Source organism: Idiotropiscis lumnitzeri, chromosome 6 (genome assembly GCF_059441095.1).
Source record: "Idiotropiscis lumnitzeri isolate Australia: NSW breed Sydney's pygmy pipehorse chromosome 6, RoL_Ilum_1.0, whole genome shotgun sequence".
Classification (NCBI taxonomy): Eukaryota; Metazoa; Chordata; class Actinopteri; order Syngnathiformes; family Syngnathidae; genus Idiotropiscis; species Idiotropiscis lumnitzeri.
In genome coordinates, this window is record NC_142396.1 from 14,368,236 (window position 1) to 14,395,081 (window position 26,846).

The window sequence follows — 26,846 nt, forward strand, 5'->3', positions numbered from 1 at the left end:
AAAGCGATGATAAGGAGTAATTAACAGAAGGCGGAGAAGCCATGGGAACTGTTGAGCTAAAATAGACATGTAATTGTAAAAAACTGGAATTAATCTTGGGTGATCAATATACTTTTCACAAGACTCTGGCTGGAACTGCTTGAAAGCGGAGTGAATCGAACATTGAACAGCAAAATAGCCGTCAATTTAATAAGTCTGTGGAGAGAAAATTATAATTATAAATAATGCTACAAAAATAGCTAGATGGAAAGTACAGCAATATATTATATTGATTATTTACCACTGAATATATACTGATGTTATTTGTCATTATCACAATTTAGTCCTGAGTTCAGATTTTGACTTCTGAGATCTGCACAAGAGATGTTCATTACATTACATTATATCTTATGTTAATACTAAATTTCAACTGACATTAATCTATAATTGTGTGTGAAATTGCCCTGCTCAACACACAAGACAATGTATCAGACTATATTGTGAGATTATTATTCTTGAAAAGAAAATATTTCTTCACGTACCAAAACACTGCTCCTAAAATTATAAAGTTCCTACTCAAATATATATATATATATATATATATATATATATATATATATATATATATATATATATATATATATATATATATATATATATATATATATATGAACTAGGGGGAATGAAACAAATATGAATTCTATTCCTTTCCTTCAACATATTCAAGACTGTATGTTGGATTTTTTGTCCATTTGTTTGGGGAAGATTTGCAAGGTTGCAGTGCCTTCCCCCAATTCATAAAGCCGGGAGCAAAATGTCTTGGCGGGGAGATTGAACTTAAATCTTCACTCTTCCTACCAAGACAGATTTAAATCTCACACTGAGCCCAATTGATTAAAGGGTGTATCATAAGACTTTCTCCTCAGAGTCTATGCTATATTCAGTGCACAGTTACTGTACATCTACTTGAGCCCAATACTGCCTGAAGCACCGCATCAATGGGTCATCAATGGGTCTCATATATCTATATATATATATATATATATATAGTAAGTGTAAATATTACACGGACCAAATCAGAGCACATGAGGGGATGTTGGGTTGCAAATCACAGAGGCACGTCTGAGTCTGACATATTCTGCCTACTTACTTGACATACCCAGATCAATATTTATATGCTTCGATAGTGGAGTGTTATATAGCATATGTAAGCACGTCAATCCCATACTAAGTTCTACTTCATCTGTACTCTGCTTGAATATTTATCAAAGAGTTGGCTGAAAACTCTGTATCAATGTAAAAGTGCAATCCATCAACACAATTTTAGTAGAATCCACTATCAGCAGCAAATTGTTATTTTCAAGGCAATAACCAGAAGTGAGCCCCTCGATATTTCTGCATCACAGGCGGCAGCTGGAGCACAAAACTCATATTGGTACATCACTGCACTTTTTTTTACATGGCACAAGCTGTGTGGAATGTCACCACAACACATTATCCATCTCACCCTCATTGGTGTTTTTACAAGCGCTGGCCTGTGGAAGAAAATAACTGCAAATACCACTCGGTGAAATATGACAGCGGCCCAATTGATGGAAAATGACCACAAGGTCTCAACCGTGCTATCATACTAATTGCAAATTGCAGGAACGTATCACCATTAGTGTGGAATCCGCTACTCTCGAACTTTTCTTTGAACTATTCAATGAATGTGATTCAGATCGTGTCCATATTTTATTTTTCTATCTCAGCAGTAACAAGAGTCTAATTCAATCACAAGGCTTGACCAGAGTATCAGGGTTGTACTTGAGAGCCATCAGAGTTGAAAGACCAACATGCACGCATGAACCACAAAGCCTTAATGATTTTCTTTTTCTTAAGACGGAAAACATAAAACAGTCTCATCATCTGTCTTTTCTAACAGATAACAAAGAGCCAGAGGGCAAAAGGCGAATATACTGGTGAGAGCAGCCTATAAACATAAAAAAGCTTCCTGATATCTTAACGAATAATTGACCTCATCCATTCGCTTCACTCAAATCAAGACAAACAATTCAAGACCAAGTTGTAGTGTTTGTAAAAACATTACATCCTGCCCTCTTTTTAGACATAAGGGTTGAGGGTGCAGTTATGTAACAACCACGTTGTTTTAATTCAGTAAGACATCTGCACCAAAACATGTAGAAATCAAGATGAAAAAAAAATGTGGAAGCCATTTTAATCAGAAGATGACATCATCTTAAAAGAAATTTCCTTGCCAAAGTACTGGGCCTAGAATCAGACCTGTCCCAATTGTTATTATTATCATCATCGTACAGACATATATTTTATTTTTGATGATCCAATAGCTACCGTATAGCTTTCGCACAGCACTGCTGCTTGCAGTCGATAGTCTTGAATGGCGCCCTTAACCGCTAGCAAGTATATATTACAACATAAAGTATGCCTACGTAAACACTGAGTCAAACTAAATCATGTCAATGTTGCACGAATGTTGGACGTGACAAAGTGACGTGATCTGTAAAGATGCCTCATTCACTTGCTGCTTGGAAATGTATCAACAGTTTTACATTCAAAGTCTGAACTCATGGGATTAAGAACCACCACCATTGATTGGATTAGGCCATTCTGACATCATTTTACCAATAGAATTAACAGATTTTGTGGCTAATACGATGGCCATATCCAATATAAGATTGTTATACGTATTTACCAATATATACCTACAGACATATCATGCAATTACATAATGCCACATAAAAATCTCAAAGGTTCTGTGAGGCTAGCATGTCAACATTGACGTATTCATGACACGTGCAACATATAGCCGTGTGCACCTGCACGACACTAGTAGTCCCTAAATCCAAATAACTATAATAGCTAGTATGATACACTAAAATAATGACATTTTTTTTCATTTTAAAATAGAGATCCATGTCTTAAGTGAAGGGGCACAAGCATTTTGGTGGGTGGCCACAGCCCCCTATGGTCCACCCAAATCGACGGGTGGACCTAAAATACACTGAAAAGAAAATACCTCAACAAAAATCAATGCGAGGTTGTCATAAATGTTTATTGGTGAAGGGTAGGAACCTTTAAATGACATGAAAAAGTATCCAGCTTTGCTTTTCTTGTTTGAAGTAATTCTAAAGACAGATAACAGAGGCTATTTGAAAGAGTCAACCACGCATTCCCCTGCAAGGAGTCATTTCTGGTGCCATCAAAATGCTGACAAGAGCATCCACACTGAAGTGTTCATTGTAGTGTTCTTGCGTAGATGAGTCCCTTAGGACATCTCTCATCAGATCCTCAGGCAAAAAGCAGTTAAGGAGCTAGATAAATATAAAGACATCTCCAATGTATTAGGTACGGCTAATTAGATTTGATCTGTGATCCCCCTAAGGCTTCTACCACCCACCGCCGTATTTAAACTGCTGGAGTCGAAAACAGCACCATTATGAATTATGGAGCAATGTATGCATCCAGGTTCATAATTTACTTGCCCAAATAATCATCCAGTGAAGCAAGATGTTCTGAAATTGTCCAACCTTGCACAAAAACAACATCCAAGCCAGACTACCACATTATTGTGTCTATATATCGATACTTATTTCAAATGGCATGTTCAAAAGACTCAACACTGTATTTTGTTTGACTGAACACTCTAAATAAAGTCAAAATAAAACTGGAAATGAAATGAATAAGTGAGATTGTATGAATGCATTGTGCTATGTTGACAGAAAAATACATGTTCAGGGTCACTTGAAAATGTGACCAAATTGTTGCAAATCAAATATCATTTCCAGCTAGTCCTTTCTTTCAAAACCAAGTAGCACTTTGGGTTCAAGGATAATAACTTTGAAAAGGGAGATTAGAAATACAGTATAGTCAGAAGGGAATGTTCTCGGCCACAGTAGTGTGGTGGACCTGCAGCATTGCCGACATCGTTCACAAAAGCGACCTAACACATTCCCCTCATTAGCTTTAGTTAAACCATGGTTCCAACTGCCTGCGTCTCATTTAGCGTGATATTTCTTCGCAGACAATTGTCAGGGATGAGTTAATGTTGCTGGGATTAAAATAGATTCCCTTTGAGTGTTTGAGCAGGGAGGAGCATTATAGCGTGTTTGAAATGTTGAAATTCTGTAAATTTGGGTGTCCATACAAGGAGAATCATAACAAGCCACTTGGCGGCCACCTTAAGTTGCCACTTTCCAAGATAAAATACATTGCAATTGTATTTATATCATCTAGTTTTCACATTATTTTCTGTCTCTACGGCGAATATGCCACACTACTGCTGTACCAATAAGTCTGGGAGAAGTGCTACAACCAGATTTCATCGGTAAGAACACAATTATAAATTTTCTTTTAGCGGGTCCATCTATCTCTGAGTGCTACTCTCGACAATACATCTGCATCATGGTGTCAGAACCGTCAACAATGCAATGAAAGCAAAAAAGCAAGCCCATCAGGAAAAAAAAATGCTGCAAAATGTAAATCAAACCTCTGTGAGTTCCAATTCACGACACGGAGGCTATCCTCTGCATGGAAGTTCATTCTTTGAGAAGCTCCTATTACTTCATACAGGGATCCTGGCGTAAAAGTGCTAAAAGTCTTTTCAGCGAAATAACAACAGTAGTTTTTATTAACAGTGGCAACCTAATATGGCTTCAGCCGCGAGGGGCCAATTGGGAGTCATAGAACACAATTTGAGCGAGTTTTGCTCCTTCAACAAACTCCATTCACGAATATCGTTATGTTGTCGGTTGACGTTTTCAAATCGGAGCCGTTTCTTCTTTATATAGGTTAGGCTGTTATTTTGAAAGTATTCCCTCTTGACAGCTTGCGTGAACATCATCGTGCAGAGGTTTCTTGGTGTACATCTGATGATTTCTGCATGCTGTCACACTTCAGCAGTTTTGTATTGACAGCAGCGCGGGTGTCGTTCCAGGAAGGTATACATCTCCTCCCCTGTTCTTCCTTGCATCAACTGTCTCGCACACCTGCCAAACGTCTTCCCTGGAGCAAAGAAGCGGCCTTGTAAAAAATAATCCTCCATCATTTGCTTTATTATGGCCAGCGAGTCAAGGATCTCCAGCGCCCTCATCTGCATTTTTGAAGGACTGCAGCAAACACATGCGATTGAATTTAGCTTCACTGGAGGCTTCATGTTTGAGTTTTTTAAGTGTGTGGTCATTTAACACTTGAAACAAAAACAAAGCTAGACGTATTTTTACTTATGTAGCAATTATCATTATTATTATTGTGTTTTTTTCTTCTCAGTGGTGCAAATGCTCTTTAGTAGCCCACACTACATTACATACTGTATTACAAATTTATTCGAGTGCTAAATTTCTACTGGACAACCTACAAAAGTGTTTAATAACGCCTTTGTAGTCTCACTCAAATGGTCCATTGTTATCATTGTATAGGCAGAACTTTTAATTTAGCTCAGGAATTAAGAAAATCTGAATGCCTTTCACCTCAATCACCTCAAAAAAAAAAAAATCAAAAAATTGAATGAATAAAATGTTATTGCCAACACTGTAGCAGTAAATTTTAAATCAAGAAAAATAACTATGTGCATTTTTTTTTGCAATATCTGCCCGTGATTGATCATTTTTCTTTGTGTATATGGATTTTGCAGTTTGCATCAAAGACAATAACACAGTTAACAGTAAAAAGCTTGTTTAATAGCAGAATATATTGACAGCACAATGCAGCGATAAAAACTACTGCCATATTGCTCCTACTATACATGAATCACCCAGCTGCTGCTCAGCTTATGAAACATAACAGTAATAATGGTGCTTGTACAGTAAAGATAGGAAACACGGAGAGGCTCACAGAGCTCTTCCACTATCATTTTCCAATGACAGGTGCAATTGTTGAGGAAGAAAAGAATTTTATATTAATCATAAGAGAAAGAGGAAATAGAGACACAGACCTTTACTTGCTTCAGTAAAAAATTGTGATAACCGGGGCAAAAGGAACTAAAGGACAGAGGGGGGAGAGGAAGCAGAAATCAACAGTCACAAGGCTCAGACAAAAAAAAAAAGAAAATCAAACCAAATATATATATATTACGAAAAAAAACTTGAAACATACGTACGTAACACATACTTGACATGAAATAAATGATGTTGTCAAAGACTCACTCCTTGCATCAAATGATCTTCATTTACATATTACGTCCTCTTTGTATTTTGTGCCGTAGTTGGTGTATTACATGAAAGCTGTCGTATTTCTTCTTAAAGATTCCTTCTTCAGCTACCGCAGGATCCTTGGGGCTGACCTATCATCAGTAACTGTCTTGCGGAGCTTAACGCCTCGACGTATAGTAACCAACATGTCCACGCCTCCTCGGGCTTCAGAAGATGGCTCCTGGAGTGCACACTGAGTTGAATCGCTTAATGAAGAGCTGGGGAAGGGGAACTGACCCTCACCGAGGGCATGGGCGCCGGCCGCCAGCTCTCCTATCTTCTCCACCAGACTGTGGCGGTTGGCGGCTAGCATTGAGTCCTCCTCCAGGCTTAGGGCCTGTTGGGTGTAAGAAGTCCTGTCTGCAGCTCCACAAGCCCAAGCTGTGTCAGGGAGGCTCCTTTGCTGAGGAGAAGCCCTGATGTATTCACTAGCATATGGATCGTCTGGATAGAGCAGCTCTTCACGACCGGTGCCATGCTGCGATGGGCTGGCGTACCCCGGTGAGTCGGGCACAGTGGGAGTTTTCACCGGCACAATGGGGGGTCGTATGGGAATGGGGCCAGATGTGGAAGGTGTGCGCCTCACCCCAGTCTTGGAGGATGGTGTCCGTCGAATAGTAGCTGTTCCAGAGGCAATTGTTCCGGCGTTGCTTACCCCGGCACCGTTGGAAGTACCCTGCAGGCTCTTACCTGCGGGAAGGCCTGCTGTGCTGGCAGGCCTTTTGGTTTGAATCATGCGGCGGTAGCTTTGGGCGATGTTACTGTGGCGCGGGATGGTGGAAGACTTGTCAAATTCTGTTTGGACCTCAGTGTCTGCATCCCCATTCAGAGAGTAGCACTCATAATCAGAACCTAGGGATGATAGGAACTCAAACTCAGTTTTTAAGTGTTTTACACAATAGATAATTGTACTCCAAAAATGTATGGGGAAACTGTAGTTTTGGGTGAAATGTCAGGATGAATCAATAACCCCGCAGGCGAATTTCATTTGATCTTCTCTAAACGTTTGAATGCGCTTGTCCAGCTGTTCAATGTTTCAGTTCTTTTTGCACAACTTGCTCTTCTCTTACAAGGAAACAGCAAAATTCACAACAGAGCCCCAAATCGACCAATACATTTCCAACGACATCCACATCAATGTCATTCTGTGGCTCTTCTCGAGTCTCGGAATCACTGCTGTAATCTCCCGATGGCCACTCCCATCCGAGTGCATCCTGTTTAAGGCCTCCCAGTGGTGAGGTACCGTCGATCAATAAGTGCTGTCTTGGTCGCATGATGTCAGAATCTAAAGATAACTGTTTGAATAGCAATTGTCATTTAAAAAAAATATATATAAGTCGATTCACATGTCAAACGTCAAGAATTTTGCTATTCAACTCCTTGTTAGAGAATGGCGAGCTGGACAAAACGTATTAAAAACTGATATTTCAATCGAAAGCCCATTGACCCTAACTTTATGCGAGTAGTGTATATAAGTGACCGTGAGTGACGTTTTACCTTGGGATGGGATGGTATCCTCCGAGCACGAGGGGGTGTTGGTCTGGGTGCTGTAGCCACTGGAATACTGCAGCGAGTCTCTGCTGCTTTTCTGCTGCTCCATGCTCAGGCCTCTGGTCAACACCATTGCCAGCGTACTGGCTGCTGGCGACAGAGGCTCACCATGCTGTAGAACAACACACGCAAGTAGCCAATATGTACAATTGTACATCTTTATGTTTACCATCATGGGTCCTGTTTTGATTGACTTGTGTTGGGTACCTAGCAGAAATATAACACACAATAATGAAATGCAAAACCACCAGTTACTTCTAATTCGATTTCTTTGTTGAATAAATTTTCTAGATTTTCTAGATTCGGAAATGTTGCTGCTTTGGATTGAATTTCAAAGGAAAAGAATTAATAGTTTATGCTTGATTAAACATTGACAAAAATAGAAAATGTGTTTCACATGTTCGGATAGTTAAATATTCATAGATCAAGTTGTAATTTTCTGTGGTCGTGTAGGGTTGCAAAACTTTTAGTTTCCTTGGATGCAGACCATGCTGAACATATTCTAGAATAGATCAAGATAAAACTCATTCTCCTCTTCTATTAAGATCTTAGATTATAGCTGTTAACTTATTGATTTTGGAGTTAACTATTGATCATGGTCTGCACTCAACGAGTGCTCGTGTGCTTTTGTGGTCTACAAGATTTCATACCTTTGATGTAACCATTCCTGGGCCAATTCTTGCTCGGTGTCCATCATCTCCTTGGATCCCAGAAGACCCCTTCGGACTGGCCGGAGCTTCTACGTCTCTGATTTTATCCAGAGACTCTCTCCTTCGCTGCAGAGTGCTGGCCAACGACGGTTCGCAGTGACTTGATTTGGCCCACTCCTGGAGCAGCACATGCAACAATAAAACACCCACCCAGCACGTAGCATTCCACAATTTTTGATTAGAGCTTCTGATTTGGCTCACGAATCAGTTCAATGTCGAGATAGATATGGGCAGACTACAATGAGTACTGAGCCAGTTGTTGTTTAATGAGCGAGCCACCTCAGTTTACCACATCTTTATGAGGAAAAAGATGAGAAAACTGAGCCTGATGAGCAACGGAAAAGTGACTGCGAGGTTAATCTAAACATGTGCAACACAAGAAGCAAAGCAGCAACCCAGTCAAAAGTGAACCCAAAAAGTAAAACTGCAAATGAAAACAAACCTTCCAGCTAGGAACCTTTGATGAAGGTGAGGGGGTGCTGGATCCGGGGGAGTGGTTAAATGTGGGGGACGCAGGAAGTATGACAGACAGAGGCCTGATGGTGCCAGTGTGAGAGAAAGCAGGGCGGAAGGTGCCGAAGGATGAGCATGAGCCAAACTGCAGAATGACACACAAGTCTGAGTCAGAGTGCTCACCATCCACAAATAGTCCAATTGCACTGAGGCCGCCTGTGGACCTCTTTAAACTTCAGCTAACAATGACTGCACTGTATATATTTGTGACTGGGTTATCAAGGAGTGTTGGCTGATTGCCAACTCGCATGCACTACTAACCGCAGTGGGGGAGTTGCACTCGCTGACAGACTGGCAGGTTTCTGAAGCCTCAGAGGAGGCCGAGCTTGTTGATTTCTGGGAAGGAAGATGGAACAGGAAACAGTGGGGCACAAAAATAAATTGAGTGACAGAAACAAAGGTGTTGGAGATGAGAGCAGAAAGGACAAATTGGAGAGGACTGTTGATGAGTTGCAGGAGAAGGGAGGCATCTCTGAGAACATCAACAGACCAGACGCAGGAGGTGTAAAATCATTTATTCCAAGAAGAAATTTGCATCTCTTGCTATGGTGGCTTGCTGGAATCGGTTATATTGCAATATGAATGTCTCACTGCGACACAAATAACGTCAACGTTCACAACCAATAATCTGTATTTGCGTCGAAGAGCAATGAGCAAACTTGATGCTCTTATCACAGATTGACAAGGCAGTAAATATTTAGTGATGGAATTACTGCTACCTGGCTGGTGATGTCAGATGGCATTGGAGAAGGAGGCTTGGAGTGAGTGTTGGCATCCTGGGAGACAAATCCTGAGTCGTGAGAGGAGACGCTGCTGAGTCGATGGGCCCCTGCAGAGGGCATCTGGAGGAGACTGTTGACAGGATGTTTAACATAAGAAAATGACTCGCTTGTGTTTTTGCATTCTGTTTTTCCTTTCGACTTCAGACCATCTCTTCACCACCACCACGTTTATATGCAGTCAATATTCGGGTGCGGTCCAAATTCTGATTTCTGCGTCATGCGGAATACCGCGTTTACATCACGTGATAACCCTAATTGAAATGGCGACGCACGGACAACGTCAAGCAATTATACGTCATCTCCGCTTGTTCTTCCGCTTCCTTCCACCTCGCACCAAAAGTGTGATGTCATACTTACTAGCTTACTACTACTTACTTACGACTTACTATCTTTAGCCATGTTTTGTTTATCACTACTTGTTTATTTCTGGTGGACTGTGCACCAGACACCGCGCATGAAAGCAATTCCTGTCCTACAAAGACCAATATTCCTTGCGGTTGAGCATGCAATCGGCGTATACGTATTCAGGTCAGAAACCTAGTTACCTAGACATGATATTCAGAATTTTAAAAACCAGCATAAGGCTATTTACTTGCCTTTCAAAAACCTGAATACAACCAATATTTGCATTTAAAAAGTTTATTCACTACATGTAAACATTGTCAATATTCAACACATCGCTTGGGGGTATGTGCGAGCTTGCGTTTCGATTCATACCTGCACATGCTGCTCTTTCTGGAGCTGACACTGCTGGGGGAGGAGGGAGGTGTTTGATAGGACCAGGTAAAGTCAGAACCTTTAAGGTCCCGGATCACCTGTGGCAACACAAACAATGTTGTTCTCAGAATTGGGAGCAAAAAAAATCTGCCTGAAAGAATAATACATTAATGTAGTGTTGACTGCGTAAGTAATTTTGTGGCCAGTGAGTGTGTGTGACCAACCAGTCTGTTAAAATTAGCTTATCAACTCTTAATGTTTTGAAGAATTTCTGTCAGTGTAAAAGTACAACACTGACATATGACATACTGACAGATGACCATCTTGGTCTGAATATTTAAAGGATTTCATTTCTGATACCTGCTCACTGGCTGGAGGAAGTTTGTGTGGATCTTCAGTGAGCAGTGTGAGATCATCAACAATGGCCTGTAAGTGTGTCGTCTCTCCCAGCATGGAAATCTCAACATTCTGCAACAGAAAAATAGAGCTGATTTTACACCAACCCAAAACAAAATTAAACATAGCATAAGCGGTCCAGAAAACGAAAGAATGTTCATTCTTGTGCACAGTGTTAAATGTTGCTCACCACAACAGGCTGCAGCAAGTTGATGAACGCACAATAGCGTCCTCTCTCTTCCAAAAGTGCTCTGCGCACGGCCTGCTTCTCCGTCTCCTCCATGAGCAAGTACAGGTCGCTAACGTCCTGCATGGCACTGTCCAGCTGTGGGCGCAGGTTTCCTCGCCCTGAGATGGGTTTAGGCAATCATGTATACAGAGACAGAGGGAGAGAGGAAGGATGGGGAGGTTGAGGAAAGAGGCAAGAAAGAAGGAGGAATAGAACAAGATGGGAAATTATGGAGAGGGGAGATAAGAGTGTCAACGGTGCAGCAAAGAAGGGGAGAGTCAAAAATGAAAGATGATTAGAAAACATAATGAGAAACTGTTTATTTATTTGATGGGTTCATGTACATGGCAATGGGAGGACAATGAAGCATGTCAGAGATAATGACTTGACGCAGAGCTACTGGTGATGACTTGAAAACCCTTGAATGAATTCCATTAGAAAAGTGTTAATCAAGGGCACACTGCACAGTACATTCTACTTTGACACAATGATAGATGAACAGAAGCAATGAAGACTGGAAGAAGGATGTTTTGTAGACGGGTGCGATGCCAGCTGGTTGATTTACAACAGACATGGACAGCCAGTTTCATGCATTTGAATAGAAAGATTCCTTCAGAAATATATTATAATCCTTGTGAGTAATGATCAAATTGTTGTTGTTGTCTTAAGATTTATTGATGGCAGTGTCAATACGCTTGACACTGATTGCCTTAATTATTTGTGAACCACTGTTTTTTCTTAGACAGATTTAGGTTGTGCAGGTTTTACTATATTACACCTTACAGGTGTACCGAATGTTGTGACCAATGAGAATACCATTGTTTAGACTGACCAATTATTATCACATAGTCCAACTTCTGAGGTCAAACAAAATTTGCCGCAGGGCCAAGTTCGTATTCATTTTCCCATAGGAAATCATACATAATTGTACTACTGTATCATTATACCTTTATTACTGTTTGGGATAAAAAATCATGTGCACAGGGTACATTCTGTTCTTAGCCTTTACATACGATTGTTGACTTATTTCCTACAAAGCCATTTTGTGCCGAACAGCCAACACAGAGATGTTCCATTTCTGCTGATATCGCAGCATAAAGATATACTTTTGAAACGACATTTCTTAATTACTGTGATTGACTAGCGACCAGTTCAGGGGTGTACCCTAACCCTCGCCCAAAGTCACTGGGGATACGCTCCAGTACACACGCACTTGCATGGAATGAGATGATGAAGTTCATGCTTAACATAAACGTTACAAATTATGTCTGACAGACAGTATTATAATGGATGACACACATGCAGTGGTTAGAAACGAAGATCATCAGACATACCGAGAAGCTCTGAAGTCGGGGTGTGGGGAGGGGGGTGTGTGTTGTATAGCCAGAAAGAACCCATGGAGGGATTAAGGGGTGTGGGTGTAAAGCAGTGGGGGGGGGGAGAAAAACAGGCAATGTGAGCGTCTTCAAATCAGGACACATTGAGTTTGAAAAAGTTGTACCAATGATGTAAAAAGACTGGTACAAAGAAGAGTTATTTTACAGCCATTAATAGAAGAACTCTTTTCTCATCAAAGAGAAGCAGCTGACAAGGAGAGCAAAGCTTGAAAATGTGTCAGTTTTTCCTCCAATGGCCCGCTTGCTGTTGTAATACCCACATGTAACCCAAGATGGCGCTAGTTCAACTCAATTCACAAAGTCAAATTCAGATTGAGGGATTCTCACCTTTTCTGGCCTTTTTCTGAAGTTTGATAGTATCTAATGACTTTCGTTTGATTTCTTGGCGGGACCGCTTGTATTCTGTTGAGCAAGAAAGTCACACATAAAGATAAGTCATGAATGTCTAAAATAGTTCTTGGTTTTTTTTTATCATAATTTTGTGAAAGTCTTTAAATATGCTTTCATGTCAGTCACCTTTGGCATGGTCCTTGTCCAATTGATTGGCAGTCTTCTTCCATTCCTCTATTCTGTCCTGGAGTGGTGTGACGAGGCCTTCCATTAGAGCACTATAGTGATAAGATGACACTCAGGAATTGAAGGACGTGTTGTAAATTGCTTTATCTGTCTTGTAGGGACACACTCAGGGAGAGATGAAGGCCAAATGAGATGGAATGGTTGCTAATCCCCTTCAAGGTACAACAAACAACATTCACATGACACGTACTTGGTAAAGTGGCGTAATTTGGTCTCAATGCTGCGGTGTCGCATGCACATCCTGGTCAACGCAGAGCCAATGTCCCTGGTAGCACCTTCAAAAGAAATAGAAAAAAAAACATTCAGTTTACAAAAATGGATGGGTGAATCTAAGTCCCTCAGAACCTCAGTCTTCCAAAACTTTTGACTTTTTTTGTGACACTTAATTCAAAAGTAGGGCCAGCCTGAACAATGGGTGTTTAAAGAAAATTGTTGTTCTTTTTCTTATTTTTCTCTGTATTTGAAAATCAAGAATTACATAATCTTAATTGAAATCCGGTTAATAATTATTTTTTTTTGCAAACAAGCAATACTGAGAATGTATCTGTGTAAACTGGAGGATGCCCGGCATCCCACAACAGAATGTATTTAGCTTTAGGGCTCTGACTGAATTTTGTTACTTCAAAAATAATGGCAGTAACAAATAGCAGATTGAACTTCCTAGTTTGACAAATGCTGATGATATACAGTCTGACACATGAGGAACGCAATTTCAAAAGCTGGGATATAACGTAAGTCAGAGCGATTTTCCCTTCACAAGACGGCTTTCTCCTGCTCCCACAAGGTAGCAATTGTAAAACCAGACACCATAAATGTCACATTTATGTGGTGAAAGCAAATATGACACTGTCCACAAAGAAAAGCTATCATGTATTGACTTCCTGATGAAATATGCATTGACCCCTGATATACTAAGATTGCAGATGTGATCCGCACCACAGTGTAAATGACAGCTTGTGAGAATTTCTTACTGTACTTTTCCTCTCTGCTGAAGTGTAATTAAATGGAGTCTGAAGCCCTAAAGCTCAGACGGGCCAGTGTCTCACTGATGCTTCACTGGCTAGTGCAATATGTGGCAGCATTGATCCTCTTGTAATCTGGGCCGCACATTGCTAATCTTAAAGTCTCTCAAAACACATGCAGGCCAAGCCAAGGCATGCTTGGTCTTGAATGTGTGTGCACAGGGTCCCCCATACAGATGTTCACGCCTCTGTATGGACAGGTGGTGCAATTAAGCAACCCCCCCACCCCTCATTTGGCCCAAAGTTCTCAAACACTTCTATCCCGGAGGAAAAAGGAGGGAACGTAAGGGGATATCCCTCTATTCTTCCTTGGTTGCTCTGCCTTTCCTGTTCTCTCTGTTTCCTAAACACCATTCATGCAGGCTGGAGGGACAGAAACTGACTCGAAAAACCTCGCGGCAAAATCCGGCCATAAACTTAAAAACTTACATAGCGCTCCAGATAGCTCTCCACTAGGATCTATGCTTTTTTTTCTGGTAGTCACGACACAAACGTCGTCAAAGGGTCAATGACCACCACATTGACAAACTTTAAAGTTCAAAGATGATGTGGATTCCACTCCAATGATGTTTGATCACTGACTGAAATGTTTGTGATTGTTGGAGTTAATGTTCCGTTTGATTGCAGTTATTACCACTTTACTACATCTTAACAAGGCTGGTTTTGAATATGGCAAAAGGGGAAACAAAATAATAGCGGAATCTTTGAGAAAACTGATGTACTGTCCCTAAATACGACCTTTTGATATTGTTTAAAGGAGTGTACACGTGCGACCTTGCTATTGCGTTTGTAAAATTTCCCAACTCTTGACCTCTTAGTAACAAGGAAATTAACTTGAAGCAAAGCAGACTGTGTGATGAGCGCACATGCAAGACACGTGGACGCAGGTCATGCATCTTTCTCGCTGACATTACACAGCATGGACAGCTGTGAAATAGCTCATCACACGGCACAGGAGAACAAGGCAAATGTGGACTCTTATCTCTTTAACAGACCTTTGCAAATTCAATGCCACGCAGCCGTGAGCACCCGACCCAGCCTTAATGTGTCACCCACACCTGCGCATTCCAGCACCCCCCCTCCCCTCATATTCTCTTCAACTCATCTCCTCTCTTCCTTTCCCTCCCTGAGGAGGATCAACTGACAGCTACATCCTGGGGAGATCCAGAGGCTTCCTGGCCCTATCCGAGAGCCCTTCTGGCCTTTGGCCGCCACCGGATGGAGTGTGACAGTATGAATCACTCCCACAGCTCCCTCGCATGTGACAAACACACGCACGCAAGGAGAGAACAGAATTTGAGAATTTTGTTGAGTCAAAACAAAAAGCCAGAGACCTGTATTTTGCTTGGCTTTCTTGCCGTTAAAATATAACTTGTTGTGCAGAGAAGCTGGGAAAGTTATTATTTAGCGGATCTTGCCCCTTGTGGCTCAAGAGGAAGCAGGGCCAACACCGTAGCAAACACCCACGTGTGAATGGACGGAGTCAAACACAGGCTACAGTGGAGGGAAGTTGTGCATCTTTGTCATTCACCTTATTAGCACAGACAACATCTGCTATATTGACATAGCCGTTCATTGGAACTGCACATTGGTTGATGGTTCAAAATCCAAATTTCCAACATCTTTCCTATACCTCAAAAAAGTGCTTAATATTGCTGACAGTAGGTTGAAGCCCATGGTGGGAAAATTGCAAAGCGCCAGTACTGAGGTCCAGCTCAGTGTGGTCTGAACATTCAGAGAGCTCTGGTTCTGATTATCTTCCCTAATTCCTCTGGGAAAGGGGAGTCCTTTAATAGGCGTGCTATATCGCAGGCTCCCCTGCCAAAGAGCCAGGAGCTACAGCGCTTTATTCCTGATGTCTTCAATATGGTGAACTATCTCTCCCTCAGATTTTATTGGACTACTGATTTGGAGTGAGCATCAAACAAGGAATTGCAATCAGTACTTCAAGTTCTGCACTGCAGTCTGAGTCGGCCACTTTCACTTGTTCTACCTCCTCTGTCAATACAAAGTGTGGGGAAGGTTTAAAGTGCGAAAGCACAGAACAGTCGACTTGGTTGACTTCCACATAAGTCCAGTTGTCTTTTATTTTCCCTTTTCAGGTGCTGCTGAGCTCCGGAATTTCTATCATCCATGAGAAAGAGCGATTCCTCACACTGGCGCCTTGGCCGACGAGCTGCCTGTGGCTGGAACAGACAGTCGTGCTTGCTGCCTTTAGCCTTTCTCACCCTATTAAAGTGCTGCTCAACTTCAATTGGCTGACACACAGCAGCGGCCTCTGAGGGATGAAAGGAATGGCTGGGATGAGAGAGGAGTCAAGAGGAGGATGAAAGAGGGCACACGCTGATACTGAGGGACTGGCTTTAACTGGTCATCAGGCAGAGGAGATTTTTGGTTAACTTGTGCAACAGGCACAACCGGGACTTTATTCATAAACCCCTAAAAATGTACTGCACCTGCCATTTTGTAAGTACCAGCCAGTTTTGTAATTATAATAATAGTTATTTTTAATTTTGTTTAGAGTTTGTTTTTTTTATCTAATTAGTTTTAGGGCATCTATTAGTTTTTATTAGTTTTTGCTTTTTCAAAAACGCTTAGTTTGAGGTAGTTTTAGTATTAGTGTTTGTTTTTAAAGAAAATATTTTTTTTACTTGTGTGCAAGATTAGAAATACATCATCGTAAGTACTTGTTAGTAGAAAATCCTACAAAAATATTATTTTAAAACATTTTGATCATGCGGGGTATAGTTTATCAGTCCACAGACTTTGAATCCCAATAAGTGCAGCGCATAATACCGCCTCTAAAGTAAGATGCATGCATACATGCATGCAGCTCAGGCTGTGCAATTATTTGAAATTCAATTACGATTACGATTATTACACACAACCATTGGCATAAATTATTATTCATATAACATTGGCAAAATAGTATTCATTTCACCGTGTCTAATGTACTACAGTTAGTATACTTGAAATTTGAGTGGTCTATTGAAATTATTTCAATGTTACAAAAGTTCTATGGCAATTAATGTGTACAGCAAGTAAACCCCAATGCATTGTTTCTTCATACAAGGAAATCATACTCGAATCATGTCGTTTGAGTTTCTAACATATAAGGTACAGTATTTAATGCACCACTTGCAGATTCAAGAACATTTTAGTTTTAATGAAATCCTATTAATCCCAAAGCAAGAGAATGGGAACAATTATGTGCTATATTTACTGTCTCCAGCCTGTGCGTCACTTCCTTGCATCTGTCTTCTCTTAAGAGCGGCAACATTATTGGAAGGCAGAGGAAACCACCTCCGCAACGATTGTTTTAGTGCACACATGAGCAGTCAAACACACTCATCCTATTGTTGTCTGGGCCAGAGAGCACGCATGGCAATTTCCACCTCCCAAGTCATGACCTGAGGCACTCTGAAAAGCAGACAGACTTCAGTTGTGCAGTTATGTGGTGTAACCATGTTCTGGAGAGTATTATGTAGAGAAGGGGGAACAAGGGGGAGCCATATTTTGTAGGTGGAACCTCCTGTGAAGGAACATAAACGTTTCTAAAAATAAAGTCAGCCCCTTGTCTAAATGTGTTTTTCATGAGGTTGAAAAGGGGGGCTACTATACTCTGCAATAAATCTAAAGAGCCGTGTATCCACACGGGATTGACCACACTACATCCCCAGACATTTAAACATATACTGAATGACCTTTTTATGTCACAGAATGAACCCAGATGTACACAAATGCACCATATCAGCAAAAGTATTGGGACAACTGAAAATGCCAGAAGCTACCCACCGACTGCATATCACTTTGATTCATTGATTGTTTACTTGCCGTTAATATAATAATGGCAGTCATGTCTGAACAATGGAACAACCGTAAAAGAAAAGCACAACTGTGACAGAAGGTAACACTTGGTTATCGATAATAGTTTATAATTCTCAATATTGTGGGCCAAGAATTAATCATGCTGATGATGACAAATGGCTTTGAAGATGCGGCTTTCACATCAAATCTGTCACTTGACATTAGAGAGGCTCCTTTCAATTCATGTTTTTTTTTTTTATTTAAAATCACTTTCATTTTTTTCTCTTTTTAACCTAGGATTAAATAAGGATTATCTTCCTGTGCGTCCTTGTATATTTAAATGTACTTGTTTACAGCTCTTTAGCCCATGTCTGGTGTTTTAAAGCACTTTATGAATAAATGTAAACTGATTGAGTCAAAATACCTCTCGTTGGGATAGAGAATGAAAAAAAAAAGCACACAAACAAATGTGAATCTTCTTCACAAGGTGCTGACAATGACTGCTCACGTGCATGCTGTATATTACATTTAAAATTGTGCTGTAGCGTCCCGGTATTAGTACATTACCAGCAATGCTTGAACAAAAACAACAGCTGACGTTTGATTAGTGTTCGTCAAATAAGTATAGTGTTACAATGATCTAAAATGTGCTGATGATGACAGATTAAAACTGTAGAGGGGAAGAGGGGTGATCACTTCAAATTCTGCCATTTAGCCAGAGGCAGACATACTGTGAACGTGTCGGCTAGATCACAGTAGATAAAGGACCCTCTTTCATCAGACAGAAAGGTGGTCAATCAACAATCAGCTCAAAGAACAAAATGCAGTCGCAAAACAGTTAAAAAAATAACAACCAGAAAAATGATCTGAGCTATTTTCTCCCATAATCTGTGGAAGAAATGTTTTCTTTTCTCATTCACAGCCATCCCTTCCAGCCTTCTCACACTCATGTCACTTTCCATCCAGAGTTCATGCGCAAATGTTTCTGAACAAAGTGTTCCCCACAAGTCTCATGTTTGTCTTCTTAGTTTGGTATTCAGCCTCAGAATGAAAGCTATGCCGAGCCTAAAGATGTGTTTTCTCTGCAATTATTATTCTCCCCTTTCTCCTATTCCAATCTTTTTTTTTAACTCTTTGCTTTCTGAATGTAATAATACCCGTGTGCCAAACCTCAAAGAGAGTCCAAGTGAGACACGGGGCCCTCTTTTCATAGACAGGCACACGTGCAATCATACTCATTTCATTCATTTTCGTGCTAGTGCAGGACAAGTTTGGGTATTTGATTCCGGTGGACAAAGGTCTTTTTTTTTTGACAATTTGATGACAGAAAGTAGACTTTAGACTAGTTAAACCTAGGTCTAAGTTGATCAGCAGGTTGTGTAACGCGATTTTGGTGGATTTGTACACAGATTCTGTGCTCCGTTGATTCTGTACGTGTGGCATCAGTGTGGATTGAACCCTCTGAATCATCTATTAATTGAATCAATTATTATTATCATCCTTATCCTCATCTTTAATATAGTTTCAAGGTTCGAAATACAAAGAAATAGAAGGCGGTCTGCAAATTCTCATTTTCCAGTGGCCAACTGGAGATGTGTGGATTGGAGATCTTGCGGTTCCAAACGTTTTTTTGCATGTGCCGAACTCCCACAAATACTCCAGCAAGTCCGTTATGCTTCTGCCATGCGGACCAAGCGCCTCTTCTCCACTGGGGAGCCACTTCGACTCAAGGTGGCTGTGTTCACTCCCAAGTCGGCGCAAACGCCCATTTCTAACAGAGTAAGTCAAAGAAAAAATTATAAAAAAGAAAACTCGACACCTAGACGGCACTATGCGCTAGAATTGCATTGTGCACGATAATAGCCGACCCACTACATTATAAAGATTTACTGATCCAAACCACACTGCGGCAAACTAAACTGGACTCGACCTTTTGGAAATGGGGCTTAACAGGGTAGGGGGTTGCATTAGATTGACATGAGAGTAGAGAAGGTTTTTCCATTTAGGAAAGCGGTCACCCAAAATTAAGTCAAAGCGACATAGGCTGTGGCTATCCAGCTGTGGTGCTTACATGACAATACAGCACTCATCCCCATCCTAGGCTTTAAACATGACATGCCAAGCTTGATGGATGTCAATCTTGGTCACATGCACACACGCATTATTTGACATGCCCACAAAAAATAGCTCCAGTGTATAGGACGGTGTGGAGAAGAGTAATCCGCTGATCTCGCTCTACACGAGGCCAGGGTCGCAACTCGTCCATACCAGCTTGTCCAGATGGCGGGTAGGGATATCCGTCCCATCTGCCAGCCCAGAGAGGCACAGTGTACAAGCAGATTATTACTTCACTGACACACTGATCTAGTAGCAGGCCTCCGCTCTATATGCATCGGGGATGGATAAGGAATAAAAACACTCGACTGCAATGAACCTAAGGGACATTTTGTATCCATTAGCACTCCATCACCTCTGTGTCTCACACATTTGTCAAAATAAAGGCAGAACACCAACTTGCAAAGCAGTGTGCCTTAAGATCCCAGTGTGTGAATTTTGTTAAATCTGGGGGTGGCCGCTCAGAAGGGACGAAAGGCCAGTCTGAGTCTGTGTGTTATAGAGTTGGGCTAAGAGGATTAGTGAAACGCCTACGGCGAGCCAGGATACGAAGAGCTGTGGAAATCCCACTGCAACCACAACCCCCACACTAACAAGACTCACCCCACTCGCTGAAAAGATGAACCGTGGTATGCCATACACTGACAGAACATTAGGCTTCCACGAGCTGCCCTTTGACCTATCTCTAATTGAGCCATGTCCAAAATGGAAGTAAAGTCCATAAAAACATATGTTATCAAACATAGCAACAGCAAAACACCAAACACAGACAGCAGCAATCTGCGGAAGTCTTTTGTACACCACACCAGTTTAATATGGACGGATAAAAAGCGTCACCACAGAAACCAATCCGGTGACCAGCCTAAAAATATAACCTCTCCTCGGGTGGGCCTCAGACTGATGTCCAAGGAAATATGTTTGAAACATGAACAAATTTTATCTTTAAAAACGGTCAAATCCTCCAAGCACAATTTTTAGCTCTGTGGTTGATGGTCTTTTATCAAACCCAGCTGTGATCATTCTTCAGTCGGGTCTTAAGACACAGATGCGTCGACGTGACAGCACCAAAAAGCTTGCCATCTGACTTCCTTTTGAGTCTTCATAAAAACACACAGCCATGATCATAAACCATAAATGGACTCCACAGGCAAGAGGAAGCGGTGAACATGGGACACCGAAGCATGTCAGTTTGACACATCAACACAGACGCGCACACACCCACACACACACACACACACACCAACACACGAACAGGGTTTCTATTCGAGTTTTTCACAAAATAAAAGTGTTTTTTCTACAATATTGATAAAGTTGAATTTGTTCTTGGAGCTGTTTCCATTGATGAATGTTTGGCTTCCGAGACAATTCATTCTTGTAAGTATCGTCCCATCTTGCGAGATCTCTCAAAATCTCATGAAATGTTCTAGCGAGAGCGTCGTTCACAGAAGATGGAAGCCCAGAGTTGTTTGCCAAACCTCCAAGGTGTTGTTACGTTCACTGGTTGCGTCTACCTAGAATAACACGGTCATTTCAAGCGAAGCGCACTCAGGGAACTTTTGGTGGCTTCACTTCCTGCTATGGCGGTCCAGGTTCTAATATTGGTCCGTGGTCATGAATTAAAAGACAATGATGGTCACATGACTTCCCATGCAAACGAGTGTGACGCGACTTTGTGGAAATGTGAAAAATGTTTCCATTCCACTTTTGCGATATACTTCCATATCGACGCGTCTCAAAACACACCTCGTGAGCGTAACAACTTTTTTTGTCATATATTAGAGTTCAAAATGTCTGTGTTTCCATTACCTGTTTGCTATTACGCAATTTGCATTTGGGACATTTCTGAGGGAAATGAACCGATGAGGCACTCTAAATAAGGTTATTAATGGTCGAAAAAGCCGCATAAGTCAGTAGGGGGAAATCATAAAATGCTTCTTTGTGTCTCTTTGGACTGAAATAGGGAAACTCTTATTGGAGTGAATTTTTGCTTTTTTTGGCAACCATGTGTTCCCTTTGCAGGGTGTGTGTTTGCGTTTGTGCGCGTGTATGAGTGTGTGGGGTCTTTTGTGCTTGAATTCAGACGACTATGTCAAAGGTACTGTTGATAAAAGGATTCCTAAAGTCAGTGAAGCCCAAGACGTGCTTTTAAAAAAAACTTCAGTTTGAATAGCCAACAGGGAGCAACTCATAGCGTCAAAACATCAAACTATACAGTCATCGAAAAGAAGATGACTATTTTCCTCTTGAGTTTCTCCCATGAAGCCTGAAGTTATTTGTTAATCAAAAACATTGTATTAGACATTACACTGAAGTTAAAGTTCATGTTTACTGATTTAATTCATTTAAAAAGCTACCTATACAATCAACACGTGAAGATGCTGTATGTTACATCGCCTATCAAATGTTATTCTAATAATATTAAGGTGAGTTGTCGTCAGAGTTGTGACTTGTGCCTACGTTGACAAAATAAACCACAATTACTGTATATTAATAATAATTCATAAAAGCAGAAGCTCTGGCAGACAGCGACCACATCCTCTGTGAGTGTTCTGCACCACTGCAGGATGCATGTTTGGGTGTGGTAACTCTCCCAGAATAGACTCAATTAGGATGGGGGCGTAACACTCGTGGCCTACAATCCAATGGCTGATGTCACTGCGGCCTAGTTGGTGTCTATAATATAATGGGAGTTATAATAAGGGGAAAAAATATTTAATAGTCTCCCTTTCTAATTATGCAATTATGCATTGCTGCCACCAACAGAATTCCCAAGGGACAAAAACTCAAAAACTCAGCTCTCTCGTAAATATATTGAATTTGTGAACAAATTTTAATTCATATTTGTTTCAATCAATAAGAATAGAAAATCATTTTCACGAAATGTGTCTTCCTCATAGGTCAGCGTTTCTGGGTTTGAATCTCATTTCAGACCTTGCTTTGTGGAGGCATGTGCTGTTCTGTGCTTTTGTGAGTTTTCTCCATGGCAATCCAGCTTCCTCCAACATTCCAAAACATGCTAGCTCTGTAAATTAACGATGGTGCGAATGTGAGTTTGAGTGTTTGTTTGTTTATAAGTCACCGGCGCTTCGCTGGCCACGAGTCAAGTTTGGCCTAGGTTTCAGCTCGCGTGCAACCCGGATGGTCTTCAACAGTGATAGAAAAAAAAAAATTATGGATGGATGGGTGAAACCTACACAATCAACTGATTATTTAATTCTCAGTTAATAAAAAAGGTCAACCCTAATTTAACCACAGAGAGCAGCGGTCCAATGCAATGTAGTTCTACACCGCTGCAAACAACAAGTACGATAATAAGCATATTGTTGGATGAATACCTGCTTTTCTATGGATTTGAATTGACAATTGCATTTGAGTGTCATCTCACAATTTAACTATATAATAAATATCAATAAATATCATGTACGTGTCGCCAATTCCACTTACAACATTTCTCATCTGCACACCTTTTCTAAACCATGCCTCATGTTCTCTTGACTCTTATTTAATTCATCATTTATCATTATTTGCCACTTCCCACATTCCTCATACAGTTGATATCTTGAGAATGAGAGTACTAATCCTAAACTTAATGTCCCTGAGAGGGGAGCAGTGGAGTGAGTTCGCTATTGAGTGACACACTTAAGGGGTTTTCTACGTCTATTGAACCATCTCTCATGTAAATCTAACTGCTCAATCAATCATTCTGATGTATTCTCTGATTGACTGCAACCACGTGTTTACTTTGAAATCTTGCCTTTCCATTGTCTTACCCCAAATGACCTTGTTTCATTTTGCAGAAATAATGCATTGCAGGGATCGCATGAGGTAATTTAACGCGTCTCCACAATGAACTCAGCTGTTAGTGGAGAAACAAAAAGTAGATGTGACAATGCGTAAACATGGACAGTGTGGGAGTACTAATACATGCTGTTTAAAAGCACGTGGGCATGTGAAAGATCAGGTATCCATATACCAGCTGTTGGCCATATATAAACACACACACACACACACACACGCACCCCCGCGCGCACCCCCACACACGTGTGTGTATGCATGTACAGTTTCATTAATACATGCGTGCGCATGCCAGGAGCGTTTACGCACTACTCTATACTCATTCAGGGGGTTTTGACCTACATATCGCTCTCGACGATCAACTCCAAAGAAATCTGTGTTAATCAGCTGTGCCTGTGGCTAGTCTGCCTGCTGCTGGTGCTGCTGCTGCTGCTGCCTAGTTGGGTGACAAAGCAGCTCAGCAGACCTCATTAGGACCAAAGAAACAATAAGCTTGGATTGTCACTTCTCTGAGCAGCCTTACCCGAGGATTTAAGACTATTGTAGTTGTAGACTTGGAGGGGGGGGCTCACGTAAAGGCAGCAGCGATCGCACTGCAGAGCAGTGGTGTTTTTATATGGAAAATATTAGTGGAGCACTAAGTACAGTTTTCTCAAATGAGATACAATTTGGTCAGATCAGATTTACCAGGTTCATGTGACTTATTCAGAACTGCCCCATGGGCCAATAAAAACATAGCATGCCGTGTGTTAGGCACAACCACTTTGAGTGACAAACGAGCACGGTGTCTATTGAGAGAGAACTGACAATAAAAGGATGAAAATTATTCCAAAAACAACACTTAAAAGGGAATGTTTATGTAAACAACACTATGGCTGTCCCAGTCAATTTTTCCAAGTCCAAGTCGAGTCACTTGATTTTGAGTGTTCATCCCTACAGACACCCATATCAGAACCATTAATAAATAATAAGATTAAAAAATAAAAGTGATATAATATAAGTAGACATGTGACAATATCTTTCTGCCTCTGGATTATGTTTTGTGAATTTTAACATTTTTTTTTTAAATTTGGGAACTTTGGAAAACACTTTATTGGCCATGATTTCTGATCACGTGATCAGAGATCAGCAAAATCTTAAAAAAAACACTGCTACCAGTGCTCCAAATTACAGGATATAATTGCTGCTTGTTTTCTTGTATTATTTATTGTAATGTCTACCTGGGAGTACAACTGTAAGTTTTCTCTGACAAAGATCACAAACATTTAGAGTGAAAATCAGAGAATGCAGACGATTTTGAAGATTGACAGCATTGGCCATAAATAGTCGTGGCCCCGGTGCATAAAGTTATTGCAGGTTTTTCTACCACTGAAACAAGAGCTTTCAGGATCATGCAATCCCACGCTCAGAGGCTTGCGACCTCTGATCACCTTCCTGAGAGAACATTTTTCTCGACTTCAAAGCTCAGCCCGGCACTATTTATCCCAGTCGGCAGTATGGCAGCAAAGCACGGGTTTAGCATTGAGAGAATCAAAATGGCCATGAAAGGTTGAAAGAGCTGATACAAATCCAAATGACATTCGCCTCTGTGGCCTGAGTTTCACGTGGCGTGCACACAAAGTGACCATTAGGATGGAAGCTTGACTGTGGGAAAAATGAACAATCAGTGAATCAAATCAGTGTTGATGTTTTCAATTCTTATTTTTAAAGGAATGGGAGTCCAGTTGATTTGTGCGCAGATGATGGCCTTAATTGTTCTCATGTTACCCTTCTCAGACAGCAAACGATAACACCTCGTTACAGGCCACACTGTTGTGTCTGCCAACAACACGCACAAAACCAAGGTTGAGGTTTGCATTCTGATTTTTTTTTGTACTAAACACTTAACTAAAAGCATTTTACATTAATATTGATCACGTGCCTATCATAAAACATATTTATGTTGAATGATCTCACAGCCCTGACATTCATTTCTTCAAATGACTATTTCGAGATAATGTTCTCCCCCTTGGCAGGACTTTACAGACTTTTCAATGAAAGTCCTTTGAAAATAGATTTTTCAAAATATTGATGCAAATGAGAATTTCAAAGTAGGAACAGCGAACTGAAATGTTTGTACATGCAGTATACAGTATAAGCCATATTTTCATTGAGTTGATTTAAAAACAAAACAGCCTAACCTCTTGAGTTGGTAGCCATGTCTGCCACTTTCTGAAAAGCATCTAAAAAGGCCACGGCTGCCAGAATCGTTGTCCTGGAAACATATTGATAGTATATGATAACATATGAATTCACAATAAGCATTCAGTAAGGTCAACCCTCTGATAACAGTGCTCCTCACCTGAGTTGAGAATGTAGTTTTGTAGCCTTGCCACTGAAGTCCTCCCACACTGGGTAAGAGCTCTACCAAGAGGCAAGAACAGAAAAAGAAATGAGTCAGACATAATATTCTTCAACATAATTAAATCTGTGTCAACTTGTTACAAGACTATGGCTGTCCTGTTTCACAGTACGGGTTGAAATAGAGTCAAGGATTCAAGGATGCAAACTGTCATCAACTTCCTACCCTGAGGCAGGAATCAAGTCAGTGAAGGAACTTAAACATCCTTTTCTGTTCATTTTAATTGCGGTGAGCTGGTATTTAAATGACTGGTCGATACTGTTCCATATAAGTGCTTCCATCATTATGTGCCTCCATGCAAGTCTTTAAAGAAATATGCAGTAGATTTAGCCCAGGTTAATCAGTCATTGCCTTGAGCTACAAGAACAGAAGCCAAACATGAAACACATTCAAGGCCGGATCCCCCAGAGGGAAGGGGGAAGCCAAGACCGAAAGATTCACTTTTTACTGACAGGCCAGCTAATGAGAGCAAAAGCATGAAGTATTTTGCTTTTAAAGATCACAAGAATGGCATCAGTGCAGCTCAAGAGCTCTGCCAAAGCTGAACCGTTTGTTACAAGTGAAGACATTTGTGGCGGGCCACATTTGTGTTTGCTTGCCCATCTGGTTGAGGCGTTAACATGCTACTTCCTGGTTTCTGGAGGATGGCA

The 26,846-nt window shown here is 40.9% G+C and overlaps 1 protein-coding gene across 3 annotated transcripts in view; it reads right to left on the reverse strand.

The window, feature by feature from the left end:
* Positions 1–5,653: 5,653 nt before the first annotated feature.
* mtss1la (MTSS I-BAR domain containing 2a) overlaps positions 5,654–26,846 on the reverse strand; it is a 30,042-nt gene continuing 8,849 nt past the window's right edge. Inside the window, exons 2-15 of one of the 3 annotated variants that reach the window (XM_088299130.1) lie at positions 26,137–26,198; positions 25,976–26,049; positions 13,247–13,331; positions 12,997–13,088; positions 12,808–12,882; positions 11,045–11,202; positions 10,819–10,926; positions 10,459–10,556; positions 9,679–9,811; positions 9,221–9,295; positions 8,889–9,044; positions 8,387–8,563; positions 7,683–7,848; positions 5,654–7,037 (exon numbers count right to left, since the gene is read on the reverse strand). In XM_088299130.1, coding sequence (XP_088155256.1) covers positions 6,253–7,037; positions 7,683–7,848; positions 8,387–8,563; positions 8,889–9,044; positions 9,221–9,295; positions 9,679–9,811; positions 10,459–10,556; positions 10,819–10,926; positions 11,045–11,202; positions 12,808–12,882; positions 12,997–13,088; positions 13,247–13,331; positions 25,976–26,049; positions 26,137–26,198 — 2,244 coding nt within the window. In that variant the 3' untranslated portion in view covers positions 5,654–6,252. The remainder of the gene's footprint in view (positions 7,038–7,682; positions 7,849–8,386; positions 8,564–8,888; positions 9,045–9,220; positions 9,296–9,678; positions 9,812–10,458; positions 10,557–10,818; positions 10,927–11,044; positions 11,203–12,807; positions 12,883–12,996; positions 13,089–13,246; positions 13,332–25,975; positions 26,050–26,136; positions 26,199–26,846) is intronic. The other 2 variants (XM_088299131.1, XM_088299132.1) reach the window with 2 other exon arrangements.